The following is a 19,159-nucleotide window of genomic DNA, read 5'->3' on the forward strand; positions in this document are numbered from 1 at the left end:
GCTCAAGAAACACCTGATGAGCTACAATTTGCTAACATTCCTTGTTTTCTGATGATGGTCCACGGAACAGCGTGTCATCATCACGCAAAACCTTATAGGAATGGAAGCACGCAACGACTAGCGCCTGGATATTTGAATAGCTATCCAGTTAGGAAAATATATCTGCACCAAAGACACTAAATTTGAGCCGAAGGCACAGATAGCGGCAATTACTCACGCACGATCTTCGTGAAATCCACCGTTAGCTTCAAGAAGCCCTCTACCAATACCTGAGACTAGACGGATGAACAATTTCCTTGTTCAGCAAGACTGAAAATCATGACAAGCATATCTGCTCACGCTGGTTGTGATACGTTCAAGGAAGCATGAACTGTTGGCTATGTGGTCCTACGGCCTAAGGTACAGGAAAAATAGAGAACATATCGAGAAGGTTAGAGTTGCAAGGATGCAACGAAAGGCGGCGATGTAAAAACTCCTGCAGTGGTGATTGATGGTGGTGATAAGAGATAGAAAGACGGAAAGCGGGATCAGGATCATTGTTCCAAATTTGGAAAGTGGCGGTGATAGCCGAACTTCGCACACCAGTTGTGTTTTTATTTTCTTAGCCGTCTCCCGAAGGAGCCTATGCCAGAGATACCTGGATAGTATTTTGGAGGCATGGGTAATTAAATATAATAGAATATACAAATCAACGACTTTACGGTGCCAGGTAAGAGTACTGTACCTATCATCCAACGGCGCGCAAGTTCATTTGTGCTCAAGCGCGCTGAAAAGCACAACCTTGGGTTTCAACAAAACTTGACTCTCCACTTCCGTATTGGACCCTGCCCCCTCTCGATCCTTGATAACCTGCATCAATACCAGTCCAAGGTCGCACGTCGACAAGACATAATCTTCTGCAGAAACGCCTGAGCTTTTACCAAAGGCATTTTCCATGATACTAGGATTGAAGGGTGTTCCCCCAGGAATCCACCCAGCCGCCACGTCCTTGGAAATTAATCCTTCTCCCATGGCCCTATCTAGCCGCACTAACTTCTTCGCTACCTCTCCTAGTCTGGTCCCGAATCTCTGGCCCAAGAAGCCTGTCGCATCCCCCATCTGTATGACTGGCGATGGCCTCCACCCAGCGACGACCAAGACAGGAATCATATCTTCCAGCAGAACGCGTGTCAAATACTCCTCTACCTTCAAATCCGATTCTAGATACTTGCACCTAGCGCGTGTCATGGCTCTCCAGCGACCAGCGACTGCTGGTGTACCTAAAGAGAAATCTATCAATCTCCAGGCATGGGTCAAGAACCAATCTACCTACACGTCCGTCGAATGTTCGCATAAAGACGGGTGAAATGGTTGCTCACGTCCGGAGAAAAAGTCCAGGCACGAATTAAGAAAGAAGAAGACTGAGCGAGCGATGCCTGGATCGCAGCTAGCGTTGCAAGATGTCTTGTCTCCTCCTCCGAATCGTCCCGCGGCGCTCCAGCAGACAACGTACTTACCAGGGGCTTCCCAATGCACCTCACCGCTGCAGCTTGTGCCTGTTCATCTCCCGGAAACGTCCCATCAAAATCCAGCGTATCCACCATAAGGGCCGCAACCTGGTAGATTTCGGTATTTAGCGCCTCCGTCATTCCTTTGACTTCCTCTCCAGATATCGCGTCCTCTGTGGTTAGATACGCCCGAGTATCCTGCAGCTCTCGCATTCGAAGTTCCAATAAAGTGTGTTCCTGCCTTCGCAGAGCCCTCTCCTTCTCTAGCTCTGCGTTAACCCTTTCAACTTCTTGTTTCCGTATATCACTCTGCTTTATCACCGATTGAAGCTGCATCTCGAAATTCCTCTTCCCTTCTGTACTCTCCTGCTGTAGCCGCGTGACTTCCTGTTCGAGCCTCAAAACCGTCTTCTGCCCTGTCTCGTTCTTCTCGTTGGCTTGGATAAGCTCTCGTTCGACGATCGTATACTTCTCCTCAGCGTCTGCGACACGACTCCTCAGCTGACTATTTTCAACGTTCGCCTTGTCCAGCCTCTGAAGATCTGATTCCGGTTTCCGCTCTCGTGTTGTTCGGACATTTCTTTCCTCAACTTTCTTGTCCGTCGCCGGCTTTTTCAGAACATCTGAGTAAAGCGGTCCGCGCTAAAAGTTCATGAGGTCAATGTTTATGATCTTTTCTTTAGGTATAAATTATGACCCACCTGGGCTGGCTTTGCCTCCATGGGTCCGGATTCTTTGACCGGTGTTCTTGGTTTTTGAGTCCGACCTTGACCGTTCGAATAGCTCTTCGTCGAAGATGAAGCTATATTATTTTCAAATTTGGTTTCTGCATCTACCGGTGGCTGAAGGTGAGGTTCCTTGGTATCTGGGGCTTGTACGATATTTCCAGACAAATGCTCGCGAGAAGAGCGCATACGAAGCTGGGGTCGGCCTTTCCCTGACTCGTCCGACGTGTTTTCCCCCAAGGGCTTGGTCACGCCACTGACCATCTTGGTGAACCCACGAATTAAGGATCCTAGTTCCTCTATGAACATAGCAAGCCAAAAGACGGAGACGGTACTGAATGGCAAGAGTGCTTCGTAGTATGCCACTAAAATGTTCATTCCACGTGTATGCAGGACTTGACACGCAGCATACACGCCTTTGAATGTTAGCATGGTATCCTTCTTCGCCGGGACCTCGTCAATAGGTTGAAGTTATGAAGAGATCCTTGTGAGAGTTCTGTGACCGGTATGATGTTCAAAGCGATCCATGATCATTTCTTATTGGAACATTAACCGCCCTTCACTGTCACATGAGCAGAAAAGATCCAAGAGGAATGTATTAGAACCGCGAGATAGACTTATAGGTCAAGACTAAAATATACGATGTCTTTTCTGAAAACAAACTCATCCCGAGTCGTTAGCCATAAATGCAGAGTATAGAGTGACGCCAGTCTTCAACAAAATGTTGTTCCCATCGCAGCCTTTAAGCCCAAGTTCACATGTACACGCCACAGCTTCGCCGTCCTCCTTCTGGTTTCCATATGCGTCGACCATCGTGTCAGAGTCAAAATGATCATCGAAGTGTGCAGCATATACAATTAAGTCTTGAGACGTGATGCCCTCACTCACAGCCCGATCCAGTTTCATCGCCGCCTTCACGATCGCACCAACACGTTTGCCAAAGGTCGGCATGAAGGTGCCCCTTACACCTGCAGGCGACCACCCGGCGATAAGACATTCAACACCACTTCAACGATACGAGAATGGAAATTCTCTTTCAGTTTCTGATACATCGTTGTACTTGCTTTCCTCGCGAATCATCGACCTCCATCTGCCTGCTACGGCAGGGCTGTCCGCGTCTGTATTACTAGATTTCAGTGATAGATGGACTGAGAAGCAGGCAAACACTTACACCCCTTTCGAATATTCACGATACAAATCATGAAGATCGTCATCCGTGGAAGAGTGCTTAGACCATACAGAAATGAATTGTCGGCAAAGTCGAGTAATTACGCCCTGTAGTGTGGCCTGGACAACGATGGCATGCGTATCCGGGTCACCTCGAACCTGTAGCAGTTGCTTTATATGACCATTCTTCGCGAGACGTTGCTCCGTCGGCCTCTGATCTCCATCTACCTCCATGGTATTGTCCTCGAACTACAGTATGTCTACCATGTCAGCAGCCAATTGCAGATCTCAGTATTAAGACACTGGACCATCACCTTCATTTCCGCACAAGAGCACAGATCATCTTTCGTCAAGAAGGTTTCCGTGTCATGAAGCTCCTGTGTCCGCGTCGCGAGCAGTCGTTGATCCATTTGGCGCTGTTCCCACTCGTGAAGAAGTTTCGCACCAACGCTTTGAAGTTCCTGTTCCAGGCCTTTGTTCTGCTTGCACAAACGCTCCATCTCCGTCATGTCTTCTGACAAGGTTGTGAAGTGAAGATACCCCTGATGCTTGATGGTCCAGGATGGCCTGAGAACGTGTCAGTTTTCGTAACGCTTCGTCTCTTTCACTCTCCACCTTCATTCTTGCCCGCGTTTCCTGCTTCAACTCATCCCTAACGACATTTCTTCCTTGTTCATCTTCCCCGAAATGCCCCTGTTCATGCCATGGAGCTGCGAGAATCCATCGCGTACGAATCATCTACATCGTTGACGACCGTTTTTATCCTATCTATGGTGGGGTTCTCACCAGCCTCGATTCGTAATTCGTCGTCGTCATCGTTATGCAGTAGCATACTGCTATGCTGGTCGTCCTGAGCTTCAGCAGCTGAGTCACGCGAGCTGGGGCGTCGGATATAATGAATGTTGGTACGTATTGGTGTTGAAGTTCAACCAAGTCATTGAGGTTAGACTAAGGTGGTACGAATCAAAGTACTCGAGTGCCTTGAGCAAGAGTCACGCCTGAAAGAAAAAGAGCAAGTATCGAAGCCCCCCATGCAGAGAAAGTTAACAACTTGGTGTTAGACTACTTTTGTACGAGAATTTTCCTGCAGCAAGACGTTCTAAATAGAAGCTGCAGACATTCGAATATCCGTGCCGGTACCCCAGTTACCTTTGAAAGCATGGCTGGGCCCCTTTCTTTCTTCTATCCACCATCCAAACGCGTCCTCTCCGTATTTTTCATGACTAAGTCTACATCACATGTATCTTATATCTCATGCTCGGTAATTGCAACATCCATGTCTCCTCTTCAGTTTGAGAATATTATCATTTTCTTCGTGTTATATACCCACTGTCGTGCTAAATTAGAGGTGTTGCGTATAAACAATACGAGCGGGACCCCTGCCATGAAGTTAGAATAGATGAAATGAAGTTGCTGTTCATCTTGCCTTTTTTCTTTTCCCTGCACGATTGGAATGAGAGCGGAAACAAGCATTAATGTTAAAGATACACACCTTGTGCATCCAGGACACATACGCCCGCAGCTCCGTCAAACCGAAAAGCAAGACGACATCATAGTCAAGCTTGTAAAAAGTTCTTCCATCTTGACCACGTTGAGGTTTGAGTGTTTTTATCGCCTGATGAGTATTGGCGGTAATTGTACAAAGCACTTTGTACATAGCTGTTGTATCCACTTCAGCTTAATGTCGACATGTATGTCTACGGGTAGATATCTGACGAACCTTCATCGGTGTCCATCCAGCGCGGATCTTTCTTTGAACCTCGATAACAAACCACATCGTCGGATATGGACATCAGGTCCTGCAGAGTCTCTGAGTAGAGATGATAGGTATGCCGGAACTCCGTTGTCTCTGATACTAAAATACCCTGTCCAATTATTAGCATAGAAAGAGTAGCCATCCAGAGCGCAAACTTACCTTTGGAAGAATGACATCGAATTGATCTCCAAGAGATAACTCACCATTGGCGGCTACATATGCCTTGTCTGAACGCCGCCGATGCTCAAGCATTGACCTTTCGTAGGAAGTAAACTCTTTGCTGCCATAGGTATATCTTGACATCCTGGAATTCACCGCATGGTCAATATAGAAAGACACAGCACCATCAGCGACGGCTTTGTTACTAGAGAAGAAGCATCAGCCATTTACGCAGTCGGTAAAAAAGCGAAGGAGACGAACACATGGCTATCGGGCCGAGAAAGATTAATGCCGACAGATTGTAGGTGTGCCCGTAATTTGTCATAGAGGAAGTTGCTAGCAGCAAATCCGCCGACGAGGAAAACGGCCTGGCAGATAGAAAATTCATGTTCTAAGAGCATCAAAGTTGTAGATGACTACTAACCGATATGTCCTTGGGTGATGTCGAACGCTGATGGTTGACAGCTTGGATGATATCACTTATAGAAGGGCCGAAAAATCCGGCGACAGTGCTCCTATGATCCTATCGTCGAAAGAGTGACACGCTGGATCCAATTACAATCACGTACCCGGGCAATGCAAGCGTCCCTCCACGAACACCTAGAGCAGGGTAATTATCTCGAATGGTTCCAAACTGGATGTATGCAGGCTCCTCGGCATTCTTGAATCGCAACTTTGCCGTCTTGTCGAAGCAATCAGCAATGCTATTGGCCATCTCAGCGTAAACTGTTTCTTTTAATTTGTCTGAATGCACAATGATTAGACGTCTTCGATAGTAACCACACCATGAATCACCTCGAAGATATATCTGAGCTCGTCCAGTAACGAACATGGAGCCCGATAATTGACCTGCACAAAAGATGAGGAACTGCTGGAATTCTAACTTACTAACTCACACTGGGGGATAGCAATTTCTTCGAAACACCGGTTGCCTTCGGACACGCCAGCCCTGGAGTACGTACTAATATCAATGGTCCCGCCTCCAGCATCAACAATGACAACACCGTCTTCGTTCTAGTGAAAAATGAAATGAGAGAAAGTAATAACCATCTACGGACAAGCAGATTCATTACCGAGATATATCGTGAGAGACCTCTGTTTAAACAGAAATGAAGACTAGCTTCTCCTTCGGTGACGAAAGACACACGCGAATGATCTTGTTCATCATCGCTGATAAGTCTAGCACTAATCATAGCATCTCTCATTTTGCTCTGATGCTGTCCTTCCCAACCGTTTGGATGCGCGAGTATAAAGTGAATTCCGCCTTCCATACTGGACCATTCAGAAAGCGAGATGTGATGGGTTTCTTGTACAAATGACTTGGCGCAAGCGTATAAGTAGGCATAGAAATCGGAAAAGAGCGTTATGATCTCTTTATGAGGGGAGAGCGGCTGAAGATAAGCCGACGCTGTTTGAGGCCCCAGATGCAATTTGAATCTGCAAGGTTGGGTCAGAATATTGTCGCATTTTTTTTTATCTTTCGTAGACTCGCCCAGAGTATTTCTTCCACCCTTCTGTTTGGGCGGCTTCTTCTATAACTGGGTGCTGCGTCTCTGCGCCTACAGCTTTGAGTTTCCCAAGAGCATCGTAATACATGATCGTTGGTATCTTGGCATCGCTACCAGCGTCTTGGGAAGGGTATCTTGGGAGACAAATGTCAGCTTAAACAGCAAATCTAGGCATCCCGAACACACCGAGTCACTCCATTTATCTCTGGAACGACTCCAGGCTCAAGTATACTTCAAGTAGGCCATTATTAGTCGCGGAATAACTGGCATGTTACTAGAACAGCACCTGTATGAGATGCCACTGAATGTGGTTCCGAGATCAAAGGATATCACCAACTTTCGATGAACCCCGCTATAAGGTTTTCGTTGAGGAAAGGTGGTCGCCATGAATTACTACACCTGGGCAAGGGATGAGTGGGATCGTATCGAAAACGAGGGGATCCGTCCTGTGGAGATCCTTACATAAATAAAAAGAGTGCCATGGAAACATTGAAAAGTCGCGAAGCTGATGTTCGATCGGTTTGCAAGTGATGGTTGGAAGAAAGAAGCACGCCAGCGTTCGCCGAAGGATATGCCATGTCCAGAATTGGCCAAACGTCGGCCTTCGTTCTTAGATTATTATGATAAAGAAGGAGTATTGCCCAACTCTGATATGTTGTGATTCAAAAGAAGATAGGTCCCGCGTGGACATTTGGGAGCCGAAAACGTCGAAGCAAAGCCGCTTTTATCTGCTGACTCAACACCTTACTCACAAACCAACCACGTCCAAAAGTTATCATACACCTCACGGGGTACAAACTAGTAAGTATTATATACCGAGACGCGTTTCGATTTAATTAATGGAAATTTTTACTGTGCAGTTCAGATTGCAAATGGATCTCAGGCCTGCAACTCGGAGCCAGACAAATCCAGATCGTGGAAAGCCCCAGAATACTATCCTGTGCGCGAAGAAACCAAACATTAACAGCAAGAGGAATCTGAAAGCCAGTAGAGTTGAAAGCTCTGCTGTCTCTTCATTTGGCCATCAGAACACTGACCGTGCCCATTCTACCATGCTTTCTTCTGGGAGCAATCAGGACGCTGGCGAAAATACTACTGCCTCCTCCTTATTATCCGAAGTCCCTGAATCAGACGATCCCTTGAATGCACTGAGATCAACGAAACGGGGGCTATCAATACAGGCGGATAACGCGCTGCAAGATAACTATCGAATCCATGTCAAAGCCGACGTGTACTCTTGCATGGAGATAAAGGATATGCTGGAGTCCTTGAATTGTGATGTGATGCAGCTGGCGGCTTTGATGTCGGACAAGTTACGGTTCAAGCATTTATATGCAAAGACATTGGATGAGTTGAGGAAATTACATGATGCGGCGGAGAATGTGCAACGTATTCTGGGTCGACGCGTTACCGAGCTTCTCATGCGTAATATCACCAATGGCATGCAGAGTATCGTTGTCCAGACAGTTATCCATGCTGTCCTGGCCAAGACATGTCATAGGCTCATTCAGCGCTGGTGTATGTCTAACGAGGAACACAATGTTTTTGCCTTATCTTACAAGAAATTTCGAGCAACAAGTATGTACTTACATGGAGATGTTCATATATCATTGACTTACATTCAAATTCTCTCAGATTCTCTCGAGATGGCAGCTCAGTGGCGAGCCAAGACAAGGGAGATGACCAAATATGGTCCCCAGTCTGATTCTACCCGAAAATTTGCTCTTCGAGAGTTCATAGAAAATCTTCTGGATGTTCTCCACATCGCAGGATGGAAAAATTCTGCACCCAAGGAATGCATCGAGAAGCTGTTTGGTGATCGTATCAGAGAGCTTGTCGAGCTCACCATCCGGGTCGATAGAGCAATTATGGAGGGCGCCATGTCTCAGGATTTACACATCTTCATGCCAGCCCATGACAGCATATACGATCCAATCACGATGGTCGACATCCATAAAGATCCAAATGCCATCATGCCATCTGATAGAAACTCAGACTTAGTGGAGACGTGTATCAGTATCGGGCTGAAACTGCAGGAGAAACACTTGGAAAAAGGTCAAGCTAATGACACGGAGACTGCCGTTTCGAGGATAAAGGTCTTATTGAAGGCGAAAGTGGTTCTCAATATGGTTCTGGGTATTTGATGAGGATGTCGGAAAGAGAAGGCCTGTAGTATTCAGTATACAGGATATCCAAGCAATATCTGCTTGCCATTAAATTCTATTCATTTGAGTACAGCCATGGGAAAATGAAGTCAAATATCGATGACTCGGATGGCGAACGAACAGTAACGGTGCACGTGCATCGTGACAAAGGCGCGGAAGGCGTGACTGCGACAAGCAGTCTAGTCAGCTGTCTCTTCCATCTTGAATCGTCGACATCATTCCTTTGTGCTGCTGTTTCATAGCTGCTTCTTGTACCGCGAAAGATTAATATTGCTCAACATGCGACATTGGGACCAACTTCCTGCCTCTAGCGCCGCCGTTTCGACTGTATGACGGCACCCTCTACTGGAGAACCCAGATATAGAATTGCCGGAAGAAATACCGACGCCGGTGGGCGAGGACTCGTTTATGTATAAAAGGATACGGATCAGTATTCCATCTAGTCACCCTTGACCCCCAATTGAGTTCTCGAGTGATACCCTTCCTCTGGATTCCATACCGCTTCTATTACTCCCGGTATGCCGCTTACATTTTTTTTCACGTTGTGCATCCCTTAAATGCTTGAGCAGCAAGCGCTGTATCTTTCGATATGTTTAAGTTCCTGCGTCGCAAAGCGAAGGGGCGCAAAACAAATACAGGAGTCCAAGGATTCAGAGGGCCTGGCGGCCTCATGCCCAACCTTTTTCCAGTTCGTAAAGCCTCATCCAATGGCCTTGGGCTCGACCCCAGAAGCCTTCAGATAGCAACTCCCGGGGCGCCCTCATCCTCTCTTGACGCATCTCCCCAGACAATTCCCCTAGCAGCATTTCCTTCGCCTCTACCAGATTCCCCTACCAAGATCACGTCCATATCGGACATCGTCTTCGACAATGCTGCTTTCGACGCCCTCCTTGATTCGAGGAATGGGGGCAACTAGTAGGCATTACCGTTGAGAGGATATCGGAACCTCTGCCATAGAGAGAAGGAGATTGATCTGATTTTATGTGTAGTTTATGAGCATCGTCGTTCTCATGTTCACGAAATACTAATTTACGATACCAACCCTGTTAGTTCTTATTTTGGAACGCTTTGCATCGAAAAACCGATTTGACTAAATCGGCGATGTTCGGAGAAAATTGCCGTTGGCACTACTGATATTGACTCGAGCCCGTCCTCCTTCCTTCTCATGACCTTGCTGCCGACTTTTTCATTCTTGTACCACAGATGGCTGATATTTTCTGCTCTTTGGAGGCCCTGCGCCTCGTAATCAAGACCTACTGTCATCCATACGACTACACTGGTTTTGCTCCGTGGTCATGAAGTCAAGGAATTCTCATCCGGACGCTACCTGAAGTAAGATTCATGATCACACAACTTGTAATTGCCCCGTATTTACTCTAATGTTTCAGATGGATACGTATCAAAATCAAAACATTTAGATCATGTGCGCTTTGTTGAATCTATCCACCCAATAGAATATCTTGGGAATGACTGGATCACTGTTGTTGACCAACGTTCTGGAAGAAGAGCTGGCGCTGCTGTCGCCTGTGTTGGTGCGCCGAATCGTGTCACATTGACTATACACGTATTGATTGTTCGGGTATGACCTGCCTTGGTCGTGTTCAGCAGCCTGGATATTTGCGCGCTCGGTGGGGATGGCGGCGTACTGATGCTGGAGAGCAGGCTGGATATGTTCCCACTGAGCCATCCCGAACGTTGTATGGTCGAGGATGATGCTGTTGTTGAACGGATCTGTAAGAACGGGTCGGCCTCCATTCGCATTCTCCGAGTACGACCCCCTGTCCGACGGCCTCTGGTCTACAATCGGTCCGTCGTCGGCAAAGGGGTTGAATCTGACTGAGGGTGGCACCTTGTGGGATCCGCCGACTAAGTGGTGCCCGTAATGGTTTGGAATCGCGACATCCTTGGTCTGCGGAGGGAAAGCGGTGCCTTGTGGATTATGGCCGCTGAAGGGATTGAAAGTAGTTGTTGTGTAACCAAGCGCAGCGTGGTCAATAGGGAGATCGTGGAAGGATGTTTCGCTTGCAGGTGGCTTGTTGTCAACGAAATGGAAGGCCCGCATTGGCCCATAGCTAGGAATGGCAAGGTCTTTGCGGTCACCGCCACTCAATACGGGGCGGTCGCTCGACGCGAAGGCGCCACTATTGGTATCGATGGCATGCGGAAGCTTCAGTGGCGGTTGGCATCCGGAGTCGAGTTGAGGGTATAGGATAATTTCGTCCACGTCGGGGTGGTCTTTGGGGATCGGACACCCGTCGGCGAAGTACTCAATGGGCGGGTGGCGCTGCTGGCGTTCCCGCAGCTTGCGCTTCAACCTCCGAAGCATCCTCTGAAAGAGCCTTTCGATCTCGACGGTTGAGATCTATTTCGAATGAGGAGCTGAGCGCGAATGATGGACAAGCTAGCTTACCAATTCCAATGGCTCAGGAGGCTCCTCATCTGTCTCGAATCGCGTTTGTGCCTCCATCGCGGATGCCGAGGGTATCCGGCCATGGCCCGCGATCGCGCGTGCAACCGCCCAAGAATCAGTGGATCGCGTCTCAATATGTTCCGGAATGCGCGTCTTGAAAACGCTCAGCCGTATCGGTGGGAGTGAAGACAATGTCGCTTACCACTGCGCCACCAAAATCCTTCATGATCTTGATTTCCAGCTTCCGGAGATTTTCGTTGAGCATCTGCGACCCACGGTCAGCGCGGGTGGCGGGGCCAACAAGCGCCTACTCACCATCTCTGACGTCGAGCCTTCGAAAAAAAGGTTCAAATTTGCTACCATTGACATGTATGAGAGGGTGAGGCTCAAGACAGACGTGCAGAGGTGGAAAAGAGTGAAGAGAAGACGAGGTACGATGAGCAGCTTATAAATGCACCTTCAATATGCTGATGGATAAGTATAGCGTTATTTGAGTACATTGTTTGTGCAGACTATTTCCTGGTTTGGCTTTACGACGCCTGCCACAACCCACAACAACACGGCCGGTCACTAAGTAATGTCCAATGTCCATTGTGCATCCGGAGGATTGTTTGGTAACGTATATGTTCTAGTCGCTCGCCGTTCGCTTTCTTAGCTCCAGGACGCGTTGAAGGATGGATAACGGAGCACGAGCTGGGACACGTTGCTCTACTGCAGGCTCATACCCACTGCTCAAGCCTCCACCATGGCTGATAAGTGTGTGCACCTGAGTACGCCTTTTATTTCGATGTCTTTACCCATTTCCTTGTTGTTGTTTTTTTCTTTGAATTATTTCAGGACATGCCACTGGCAGGCCGAAGTTTCTTTTCGCACATCCTGTAGCTCTCATATGTCTTCTTTCGACAAGCATATAGTTGTTCGAACGGATTCGTCTTGATTCCCGGGTTTCGTCACCTACCGCCTCTCAGGTTGCAGGTGCAAGTTTTGAGAAGACAATGGCACAACGAGGGCTTTACGAGTGTTCCTTGGTTCTATCAACATTCCTGAACAAATCGGCGATCACTCAGAGCAGTCGGTCTCAATAGCACTTATGATCTGATGACTGCTTTGCGATTTTGGCGCCAAGATGTTAACCGGTGGATCTATCTGTCCTTGTTGTAGGAGGTATGTCATATCTGAGGTACCTTGGAGGGCTTGAGGACTCTTATCATCAACGACTTTCAGGTTTTTTTTGTATCTGCGTACGCCTTGGTTCTCACCAATGGCTTATATCGATCTCGAGCCATTTATCTACGTCGAAGTAACTGGGTGGCGGCCTTATGAAGAATGCTATGGTGACCTCAAAACAACGATCGAACAGCATATAACGCTATTGTTCTTGAAGACCCTGAGAGCGAGTACCGACGGTTGTTTTAAAAGGTGATGATCTGGTCAATTACATATTGTATGATCAAAGCTCACACCGGCTGAGTAGGTTATTCCAGTGACAAAGCAACATGAGCGCTAATTGTCATAGAGGACTGATGCAAGACCGCGCTTCGTGATTGAGGATGCTGATGATGGATGTGAAACCGATGGGGGAGTAGATGCACAGGCAACCGGCGTAACAAGGACCTACTAATGAGATCTCGGAGAGAAGCGCAAGGAAAACGTACCAGCGCTGAACCAGTCCGATGTGCCGTAACTCGGGTTTCAGTCGGCGGCAATCGAGCCCGAAAATAACGACGATGGGTGCCCCAGCACCGATGCTCCCGTTGGGCGCGGGTGCTTGCACAGTTCGAGACCACTTGTGGAGACCGGTCTCTCTTCTAGTGTAACGAAGCCATCAAGTGCTAGAGCGGCGGTCCAGCGCTACCATAGCTGTGACTCGGGAACCGGAACTCTCAGATGGGATCACCTATATTATGGGAACGGGACGGATATGCATTGTTCGGCTGTGTCTGCATATAAAAGGACTAGTGGGACCTGGGTGAGGGATTCACCCGTATATCCTTCCAATCGAGAGGCCTAAGGCTTGAAGCCCTCCCGTTATACCTTTCGTTCTGTAAATCCCACCTCCCTGTCTTATCCATGTATGTTGTTGACACAGGTCTCTATCCTCCTCATGCTGACATCTCAGCCACAGTATGCCTCTCGAATTCTGTCGCCGCAGGCACACAACGCATCACAACGAAGCAGCGAACGTTGACGCCATGCCGCCACATCCCGTGCTCAGTCCTACGCCTGCTAGCCCAACGATATCTGAACTTGCGCTGGACCCAAAGTCATTCCAAAGGATGATCTCGCCGACTTTTTCGTCAGACTCGGCCCAGTCGTCTGCAAAGTCTTTGACAGATCTCGTCCTCGACAACGATATCTATGATGCCATATTGGCATCGAGCATGAAACATGCTAAGCTTTCCATAGAGTCTAATAATTTAATGCCTCCTCCTTCGAGCGCATTGTTGGCGCCGCCGAATACTCCTGCTGTTGCGGAGGAAAGGAAGAATTGATTATGACTCGGACGGTTTCAGGATAGACGAATTGGCTAGTATCATGATACCGTACAATTGACCAAGACTATAATACATCTTTGTAGCTAATCATCGTTTCGACCTTGTCTGTAGAATACCGTTTTGGAAAATTTCTGTATAAATCGTCATGATGAAAAATCTGACGTGATCGGACAAAATGCTTTCAATTCGTCATAATTGCTGGTTGGTGTGACCTTCCGTGATCTCGTCGTCGTCGTCGCCACGCTCCTTTGCCTCTCCTCTTATTGACGGTCAATGCTCTCAAGAATGCTCGCCCTTAGGCTGCCTCAAAGAGTCAAGAAGAGTCGGCAGCAACTGTAGGCTGACGAGAATTGTTGTTGACGTCGGCTATGCTGGACGGCGCTCATTCAAGTATGTGCCAGTGATTGTTGAAATTTAACTATTTAATGCTCATGATGAATACAGGTGTGATATCTACGCGCATCCTTGTCAAGGCCTTGATGTGGCGTCTGTTGCCTGTCACTGCGGATGGGCAGCGGGCCTCTTCGACCTCGACATATGCGCCTCCAACTTGCTCCGAATTGACTATATGTGAATCAAACGGGGCGATAGTGCTCAACGCCCCCCGCTAGTGAACGCACCGTCCTCCAACGTAGCACGCGGCGGCGGGGATAAACAATGACCTCCTCGTCCGAGGGCTGTCCGTAGCTTGTGGCAGGATCGCGAGCCTTGTATTCCTCTCTGAATTCTTTGAAGAGTTTTTCAATCTCTGAAAACGAGATCTGTGAAGGGGTTAGTCACAGAGTACGGGGTCTGGGTTGTCTTCACCATTTGCGGGGGCCAAGATTCTGCGTTCTGTGGCACAAGTGTCGTGGGTTGTGGGCGTAAAGAAGGGGATTCGATGCTTGTATTCGACTTGTCTGATGTCGTCTTCTTTACGCCGTGTCGAAAACGGTGGGGTCGGACTCGCTTGTGGATCACGGATGTTAACATAAGGACGACGGATACTGAGGCCTTCCACGCTGGATGAGTTCGAGCAAGATAGCGATGAGGTTATGATGCCGCTTTGTTCGCGTCGTTCCTTTCTTCAATAATGACACGCTTGGTGCCACTCCTTGAATAAAGCTCCCCTTTTCCCTTGGCGTAATGCGTCTCTTTCTGTTCTGGTCATCCTGTCTCTCTCGTCTCTGTTCTTCAGACACAGAAGCAACATCCCTAATCTACAAATGTCCTTGAAACCTACGAAAGGGTTGCACCATCGCTATTCCATTCAAACTACTTCATGCGCGCCAGTTCCATTATCTTGTCGCATGCCATGACCTGCCCAGAGTACTTTCGAGTGTCCTCAGCCAGAGATTTTGCCGCGGCTCGGAACCGTGCAGCTTCATCACCTTCGCCGACTATCCTAATAAGAGCGCGTACAAGCTCAGAAGCTTCTACTCCTGGCGCAGATTTCTTATTACCATAAACACCGATTCCGAGCCATTCAACGCGCGCTGCATAATCTTTTCTTTCAATTAGATTCCATTTCGAAGCCGATAGCTCACCATAACAATCGTACCACATTGGCAGAAGTACTTGAGGGATACCGGTGCTAAAACATGGTCAGAAGAGTTAGATTATCGATGAACTAAAGAAGACGTACTGAATTCCCTCATAGACACTGTTCGCCCCGCCATGATTGACAGTGCAGACGACATTGGGATGCCTGAGGATGGCTAATGGTTCAACGTCTAGCCAGTCAACAATTCTCACCCTCGCGCTCCCCTTCTCCGTATAATTCCCTAGAATATCATGCAAGGACGCCTTTACGTCGTCCTGTGCTTTGAGCTTCCAGATAACTTGAACGTGGTGGTCGTAATCGAGCAGGATGCGTAGAGCTGTCGCAAGTTGACAGGCATTGTTCTCATCATAGACGGCGTGTGTTCCTAAGTTGACAAGAATAGTCGGTTTACTGTCAAGCCAACTGGCTAGCTCCGGGTCTCTGTCTTTCACTGGGACTGCTGGAATAAGGATAGGACCGCACAACGTCACATTGTCCGGAATGACACAAGGGAAATCGGTTTTGGGGGTGGCAGGACACAGATAATGTGCATCGGCGATGTATGGTTCGAACATAGGGATGGTGTTATTGAGACCAAGCTTCTGACGGTATTGCACGAGTTCCTGGATTTTCGGGGAAGAGAACATGAAGTAGACCATGGCGCAGGTGAGAAAGGTATTCTTCGGGATGTGGTACCACGACATGGGGTACGGGATACCGGATGACATGACCGGATACTTCCAGAATATCGATCCGTACGGCTGGATACGGCCGATGATGTCCTATATATCACAGCCATTTATTAGAGTGCGACTGGTATCAAATGAAGGTGAGCCTTACCTTGGGTGCATTTGGCGTCATGATAATGAATTTCAGATCCAAGAAACGACATGCATCTATAGCTTGACTCAGGAAGTATTCAATCACGATCCCATGTGCGTTGAGATCCTGGATGATCTCGACGCAGCTGTCATACAGTTCCATGTACTCTGGACCAGACCATTCGGCAACATAGTACGGTAGACGCCTAAAACTCCGGAGAGCGCCAGAGATACTGGGTGCATGGGTGGGAGTGTTGGTTCCGATTCTGCGTATCCGAGCCTCTTTTAGAGATATTCCCCTGAGGGGATGGAAGTAGACTCGCGCCGTGCTGCCAGTCGCATGGATACGTTCCTGCAGCTCCTTGATACGGTGTGAAAGCACTTTCAAATCAGTGTCAGCGAATAATGAATATCTAGCGAATGAACTCAAGGTACCGGGAAAAGATGCAATGTGTACTTCAACGTCTGGACGAAGACAGAGCTCGTGAGCGACCGAGAGAATGATGTTGGCTTGTCCGTATTCGCTGTTCGTGAAGAACAAAATTTTTCTGGGAGTCGAGACCGTAATCATGATAAGTACAGGAGGGTGGGGATCCACTGCTGGCTCACCGTTTTCGGTCAACGCAATTTATCGCGGAAATGTCTGATAAATTATATGCAAGTCGGACGCCATATTCAGGAGGCTCGAGCCTGACCTTAACTGCGCAGCACCTGCAAGAGGAGAACGTTCCAAATCAAGACTCGGGCGCTCAACAGTCGCATGATGCCCATGGAGGACGATACGCCTGTCAGAGAAATCATGTCACTTTAAATGCATACTGCTCGCTCTCGGTCTTTTTAGCATTATGTCTGTTTAATAACGGCTCATTTACGGCCGGATGCACAAATGTTTGCGTGACGACGTACCTCCAAGGACTCTTTTTTAAGCCCATTGGCAACACCGCCAAGAAGTGAAGAAGGACGGTAAGTTTATTTATTCTCAGAGCCTAATTGCGGATGCCCACCTCGAGTCTGGGGATCTTCAAGGAAGATGAGATGCCTGCAGTTAGTGCCCTAAAAATGTTTGGTTGTCAAGTGTCGACAGGTCAGGAACTCGCTCGATGGGGAAAGAGGAAGCTAGGCCCAAGGGATGGAGAGAAATGTCGACGACGAATAGACAGAAAATAGAAGCGGGAGGGTGTGTTGCCAGTCGTTTCCGCACCCATCATATATGCTACAAAAAGGAACGTGACACAGATCTGCTCGACTTTCCTAGCCTTGACTTCGCTGCGAAAATTGAAATATTAGTTTGAAAGTAAGGAATTTAAGTATTTCTAAATGCAGAAGCAAGAGGCAAAGAGAATGGAGAAGAAGCAGGCTTTAGTTTGCCGGTCAGTGCTGTGAAGGACTGCACGGCTTAATTAGATTCCGTTCTTTACTCTGTTATTCAATACCGCTTACATGGTGAGGTGGCCGAGCGGTCTAAGGCGCCAGACTAAGGTTGCGCGTTCTACTGGGCCAACTCAGTTTCTGAGTTTGCAAATCTGGTCCGAAAGGGCGTGGGTTCGAATCCCACCCTCATCAGTTGTTTTTTTCATTTGATTCTTTTAGTTAGGCTACTAGCAATTAGCGAATAAGAGGCAAGTCGTAATTCGTTATTGACGATGCCTGACCTATGTGTTGTTGATTTCGAAATTTCTCATTCCTTCTAGTGACTTCTCCCAGCAAAGCTGCTGTTTCATTAATTTATCTGTAAGCAGTCAGACACAAACCTACCTATGCATCAAGACCTACCCGGGCGCGTTTCTCCTTCATTGTTAAACCGGCGCATACAACGACTTCATGATTTTATATTACCAACAGCAGCGTTCATCCCGGTGTAGTGGCAATAGCTTTAAAGAAGGCTGTCGGCATCAGACACGGTGTCTGAAGTAAAAAGCAGCGAAGACTACCTACAATTACTAAGTATACTAGTTGTACATTAAGATAAGGTCATAATGGTCGTGATGTGATAGAGTAATTACCACACGCTGGGTGTGTAGAAAATAATCAAGAAACGAATGGCTATAGTATAAGTAGAAATGTTTCAAAATCAACCCGAAGAAAGTCATCATAAAAGTTCCACCCTGCGATCCCCCAAAGCTCCCTGTTGTGACTGTCCAAAACGACGCAAGCCATTACCCACCGTCGTCGTGCCCACCACGCCTGTCAAAGGCGACACGAGCTCCGCTTGCTTTGCATGAGCCCAATGCGCATAGTACGGATGTCTGGTGACTACCCTGCGCCGAGGACCGGAGCGGTAACGCAAGAAGTAGTCTCGAAATAACTCGAGGTTGAGCTGGTTGGCGAGCTGTTTCCATCCATCATATCGAGAACGTTCTGCGAGAACGTCATCGACGTCCTCGGAAAAAGGGTCGAATTCGAATGGGGGGGCCTCTGTCGCGCCGGGGACGACGGTGAGAACAGTGTCGGACATGGAATCATCGTAGTCCTCCATGTGAAATGCAGTCAGGAGGGGGGATGTGCCAGGACTGTAATACGTGGTATCGTTAGAAGAGATAGAGGAGCGTGCATCGAACAAATCTTCGTTGTCCGTGACGTCGGTCATACTTTCGTCATCGTGAAAAGGAGCGGAGGGCTCTCCGGAGAGCGATAAAGAGTCGGAAGAGGGAGGCGGGGTCATGAGGTGGTCACAGTTGGCATTAAGCTCCTCCATGGTCTTCCTAATACGCCGTAGATTCATTTCCAGAATCTGTCGAGTTCGATATAAGCTAAACGATCAACGTTCACATTCCAGACACTCGCCATTATCTCTCGTACACGGGGAACGCGAGATATTTGTACGTCTTCTGAAAATTGGAAGTGGCTGTAGGTGGAGTTCATGATCACGGTCAACGCGATGAAAAGAAATGAAGGATTAATCAAGCAAGCTCGGGATGCGAGGTGGAAGGAAAGGAAAGATGGA

The 19,159-nt window shown here is 48.0% G+C and overlaps 9 protein-coding genes and 1 non-coding gene across 10 annotated transcripts; 4 read left to right on the forward strand and 6 right to left on the reverse strand.

The window, feature by feature from the left end:
* Window positions 1–695: 695 nt before the first annotated feature.
* BT62DRAFT_992067 (uncharacterized protein) lies at window positions 696–2,724 on the reverse strand. Its single transcript, XM_043190321.1, has 3 exons — window positions 2,189–2,724; window positions 1,313–2,129; window positions 696–1,259 (listed from the first exon to the last, which is right to left on the reverse strand). The coding sequence occupies exons 1-3, from the start codon at window positions 2,642–2,644 to the stop codon at window positions 748–750; spliced, it is 1,785 nt and encodes a 594-aa protein (XP_043043558.1). The 5' UTR covers window positions 2,645–2,724; the 3' UTR covers window positions 696–747.
* A 1,927-nt stretch (window positions 2,725–4,651) lies between these two features.
* Window positions 4,652–7,250, reverse strand: BT62DRAFT_928843 (uncharacterized protein). The gene is made up of 14 exons (XM_043185589.1): window positions 7,089–7,250; window positions 6,989–7,033; window positions 6,787–6,936; window positions 6,368–6,731; window positions 6,191–6,308; window positions 6,090–6,143; window positions 5,864–6,038; window positions 5,719–5,809; window positions 5,556–5,662; window positions 5,295–5,499; window positions 5,100–5,244; window positions 4,872–5,038; window positions 4,806–4,819; window positions 4,652–4,758 (listed from the first exon to the last, which is right to left on the reverse strand). Exons 1-14 carry the CDS (start codon window positions 7,187–7,189, stop codon window positions 4,722–4,724), a joined length of 1,773 nt encoding a protein of 590 aa, XP_043043559.1. The 5' UTR covers window positions 7,190–7,250; the 3' UTR covers window positions 4,652–4,721.
* Window positions 7,251–7,854: 604 nt separating this feature from the next.
* Window positions 7,855–8,946, forward strand: BT62DRAFT_1002398 (uncharacterized protein; the record flags this gene model as incomplete). The annotated part of the gene is made up of 2 exons (XM_043176844.1): window positions 7,855–8,380; window positions 8,438–8,946. The coding sequence occupies 2 exons, from the start codon at window positions 7,855–7,857 to the stop codon at window positions 8,944–8,946; spliced, it is 1,035 nt and encodes a 344-aa protein (XP_043043560.1).
* Window positions 8,947–9,167: 221 nt separating this feature from the next.
* BT62DRAFT_1073433 (uncharacterized protein) lies at window positions 9,168–10,006 on the forward strand. Its single transcript, XM_043178935.1, has 2 exons — window positions 9,168–9,483; window positions 9,537–10,006. Exon 2 carries the CDS (start codon window positions 9,557–9,559, stop codon window positions 9,881–9,883), a length of 327 nt encoding a protein of 108 aa, XP_043043561.1. The 5' UTR covers window positions 9,168–9,483; window positions 9,537–9,556; the 3' UTR covers window positions 9,884–10,006.
* Window positions 10,007–10,315: 309 nt separating this feature from the next.
* BT62DRAFT_621805 (uncharacterized protein) lies at window positions 10,316–11,408 on the reverse strand. The gene has a single exon (XM_043181638.1). It carries the CDS (start codon window positions 11,291–11,293, stop codon window positions 10,382–10,384), a length of 912 nt encoding a protein of 303 aa, XP_043043562.1. The 5' UTR covers window positions 11,294–11,408; the 3' UTR covers window positions 10,316–10,381.
* A 1,230-nt stretch (window positions 11,409–12,638) lies between these two features.
* BT62DRAFT_1002401 (uncharacterized protein) lies at window positions 12,639–13,869 on the forward strand (the record flags this gene model as incomplete). Its single annotated transcript, XM_043176845.1, has 4 exons — window positions 12,639–12,677; window positions 13,074–13,315; window positions 13,381–13,449; window positions 13,503–13,869. The coding sequence occupies 4 exons, from the start codon at window positions 12,639–12,641 to the stop codon at window positions 13,867–13,869; spliced, it is 717 nt and encodes a 238-aa protein (XP_043043563.1).
* A 660-nt stretch (window positions 13,870–14,529) lies between these two features.
* On the reverse strand, window positions 14,530–14,985 carry BT62DRAFT_621861 (uncharacterized protein). The gene has a single exon (XM_043181639.1). It carries the CDS (start codon window positions 14,842–14,844, stop codon window positions 14,614–14,616), a length of 231 nt encoding a protein of 76 aa, XP_043043564.1. The 5' UTR covers window positions 14,845–14,985; the 3' UTR covers window positions 14,530–14,613.
* BT62DRAFT_1050356 (putative UDP-glucoronosyl and UDP-glucosyl transferase) lies at window positions 14,986–16,786 on the reverse strand (the record flags this gene model as incomplete). The annotated part of the gene is made up of 5 exons (XM_043178517.1): window positions 14,986–15,356; window positions 15,399–15,445; window positions 15,497–16,176; window positions 16,235–16,596; window positions 16,651–16,786. The coding sequence occupies 5 exons, from the start codon at window positions 16,784–16,786 to the stop codon at window positions 15,127–15,129; spliced, it is 1,455 nt and encodes a 484-aa protein (XP_043043565.1). The 3' UTR covers window positions 14,986–15,126.
* An 871-nt stretch (window positions 16,787–17,657) lies between these two features.
* On the forward strand, window positions 17,658–17,778 carry BT62DRAFT_t43. Its single transcript has one exon. It is a non-coding gene; the product is annotated as a tRNA-Leu (tRNA).
* A 526-nt stretch (window positions 17,779–18,304) lies between these two features.
* Window positions 18,305–19,077, reverse strand: BT62DRAFT_1002403 (uncharacterized protein; the record flags this gene model as incomplete). Its single annotated transcript, XM_043176846.1, has 2 exons — window positions 18,305–18,946; window positions 19,015–19,077. The coding sequence occupies 2 exons, from the start codon at window positions 19,075–19,077 to the stop codon at window positions 18,305–18,307; spliced, it is 705 nt and encodes a 234-aa protein (XP_043043566.1).
* Between the last annotated feature and the right edge of the window lie 82 nt (window positions 19,078–19,159).

Source organism: Guyanagaster necrorhizus (assembly GCF_019112545.1).
Source record: "Guyanagaster necrorhizus MCA 3950 unplaced genomic scaffold BT62scaffold_5, whole genome shotgun sequence".
Taxonomy (NCBI): domain Eukaryota; kingdom Fungi; phylum Basidiomycota; class Agaricomycetes; order Agaricales; family Physalacriaceae; genus Guyanagaster; species Guyanagaster necrorhizus.

Excerpts from the sequence above, each read along its gene's own strand:
- BT62DRAFT_992067 (XM_043190321.1), bottom strand. The coding sequence starts at position 2,644 with ATGCTAACATTCAAAGGCGTGTATGCTGCGTGTCAAGTCCTGCATACA. Across the intron at positions 2,130-2,188 it reads TGGAGGCAAAGCCAGCCCAG|CGCGGACCGCTTTACTCAGA; the intron begins GTGGGTCATAAT and ends ATGAACTTTTAG. Across the intron at positions 1,260-1,312 it reads TGCGAACATTCGACGGACGT|GTACACCAGCAGTCGCTGGT; the intron begins GTAGGTAGATTG and ends ATTTCTCTTTAG.
- BT62DRAFT_928843 (XM_043185589.1), bottom strand. The coding sequence starts at position 7,189 with ATGGCGACCACCTTTCCTCAACGAAAACCTTATAGCGGGGTTCATCGA. Across the intron at positions 6,039-6,089 it reads AGCTCAGATATATCTTCGAG|ACAAATTAAAAGAAACAGTT; the intron begins GTGATTCATGGT and ends TTGTGCATTCAG. Across the intron at positions 5,810-5,863 it reads GGGACGCTTGCATTGCCCGG|GAGCACTGTCGCCGGATTTT; the intron begins GTACGTGATTGT and ends ATAGGATCATAG.
- BT62DRAFT_1073433 (XM_043178935.1), top strand. The coding sequence starts at position 9,557 with ATGTTTAAGTTCCTGCGTCGCAAAGCGAAGGGGCGCAAAACAAATACA.
- BT62DRAFT_621805 (XM_043181638.1), bottom strand. The coding sequence starts at position 11,293 with ATGCTTCGGAGGTTGAAGCGCAAGCTGCGGGAACGCCAGCAGCGCCAC.
- BT62DRAFT_621861 (XM_043181639.1), bottom strand. The coding sequence starts at position 14,844 with ATGTTAACATCCGTGATCCACAAGCGAGTCCGACCCCACCGTTTTCGA.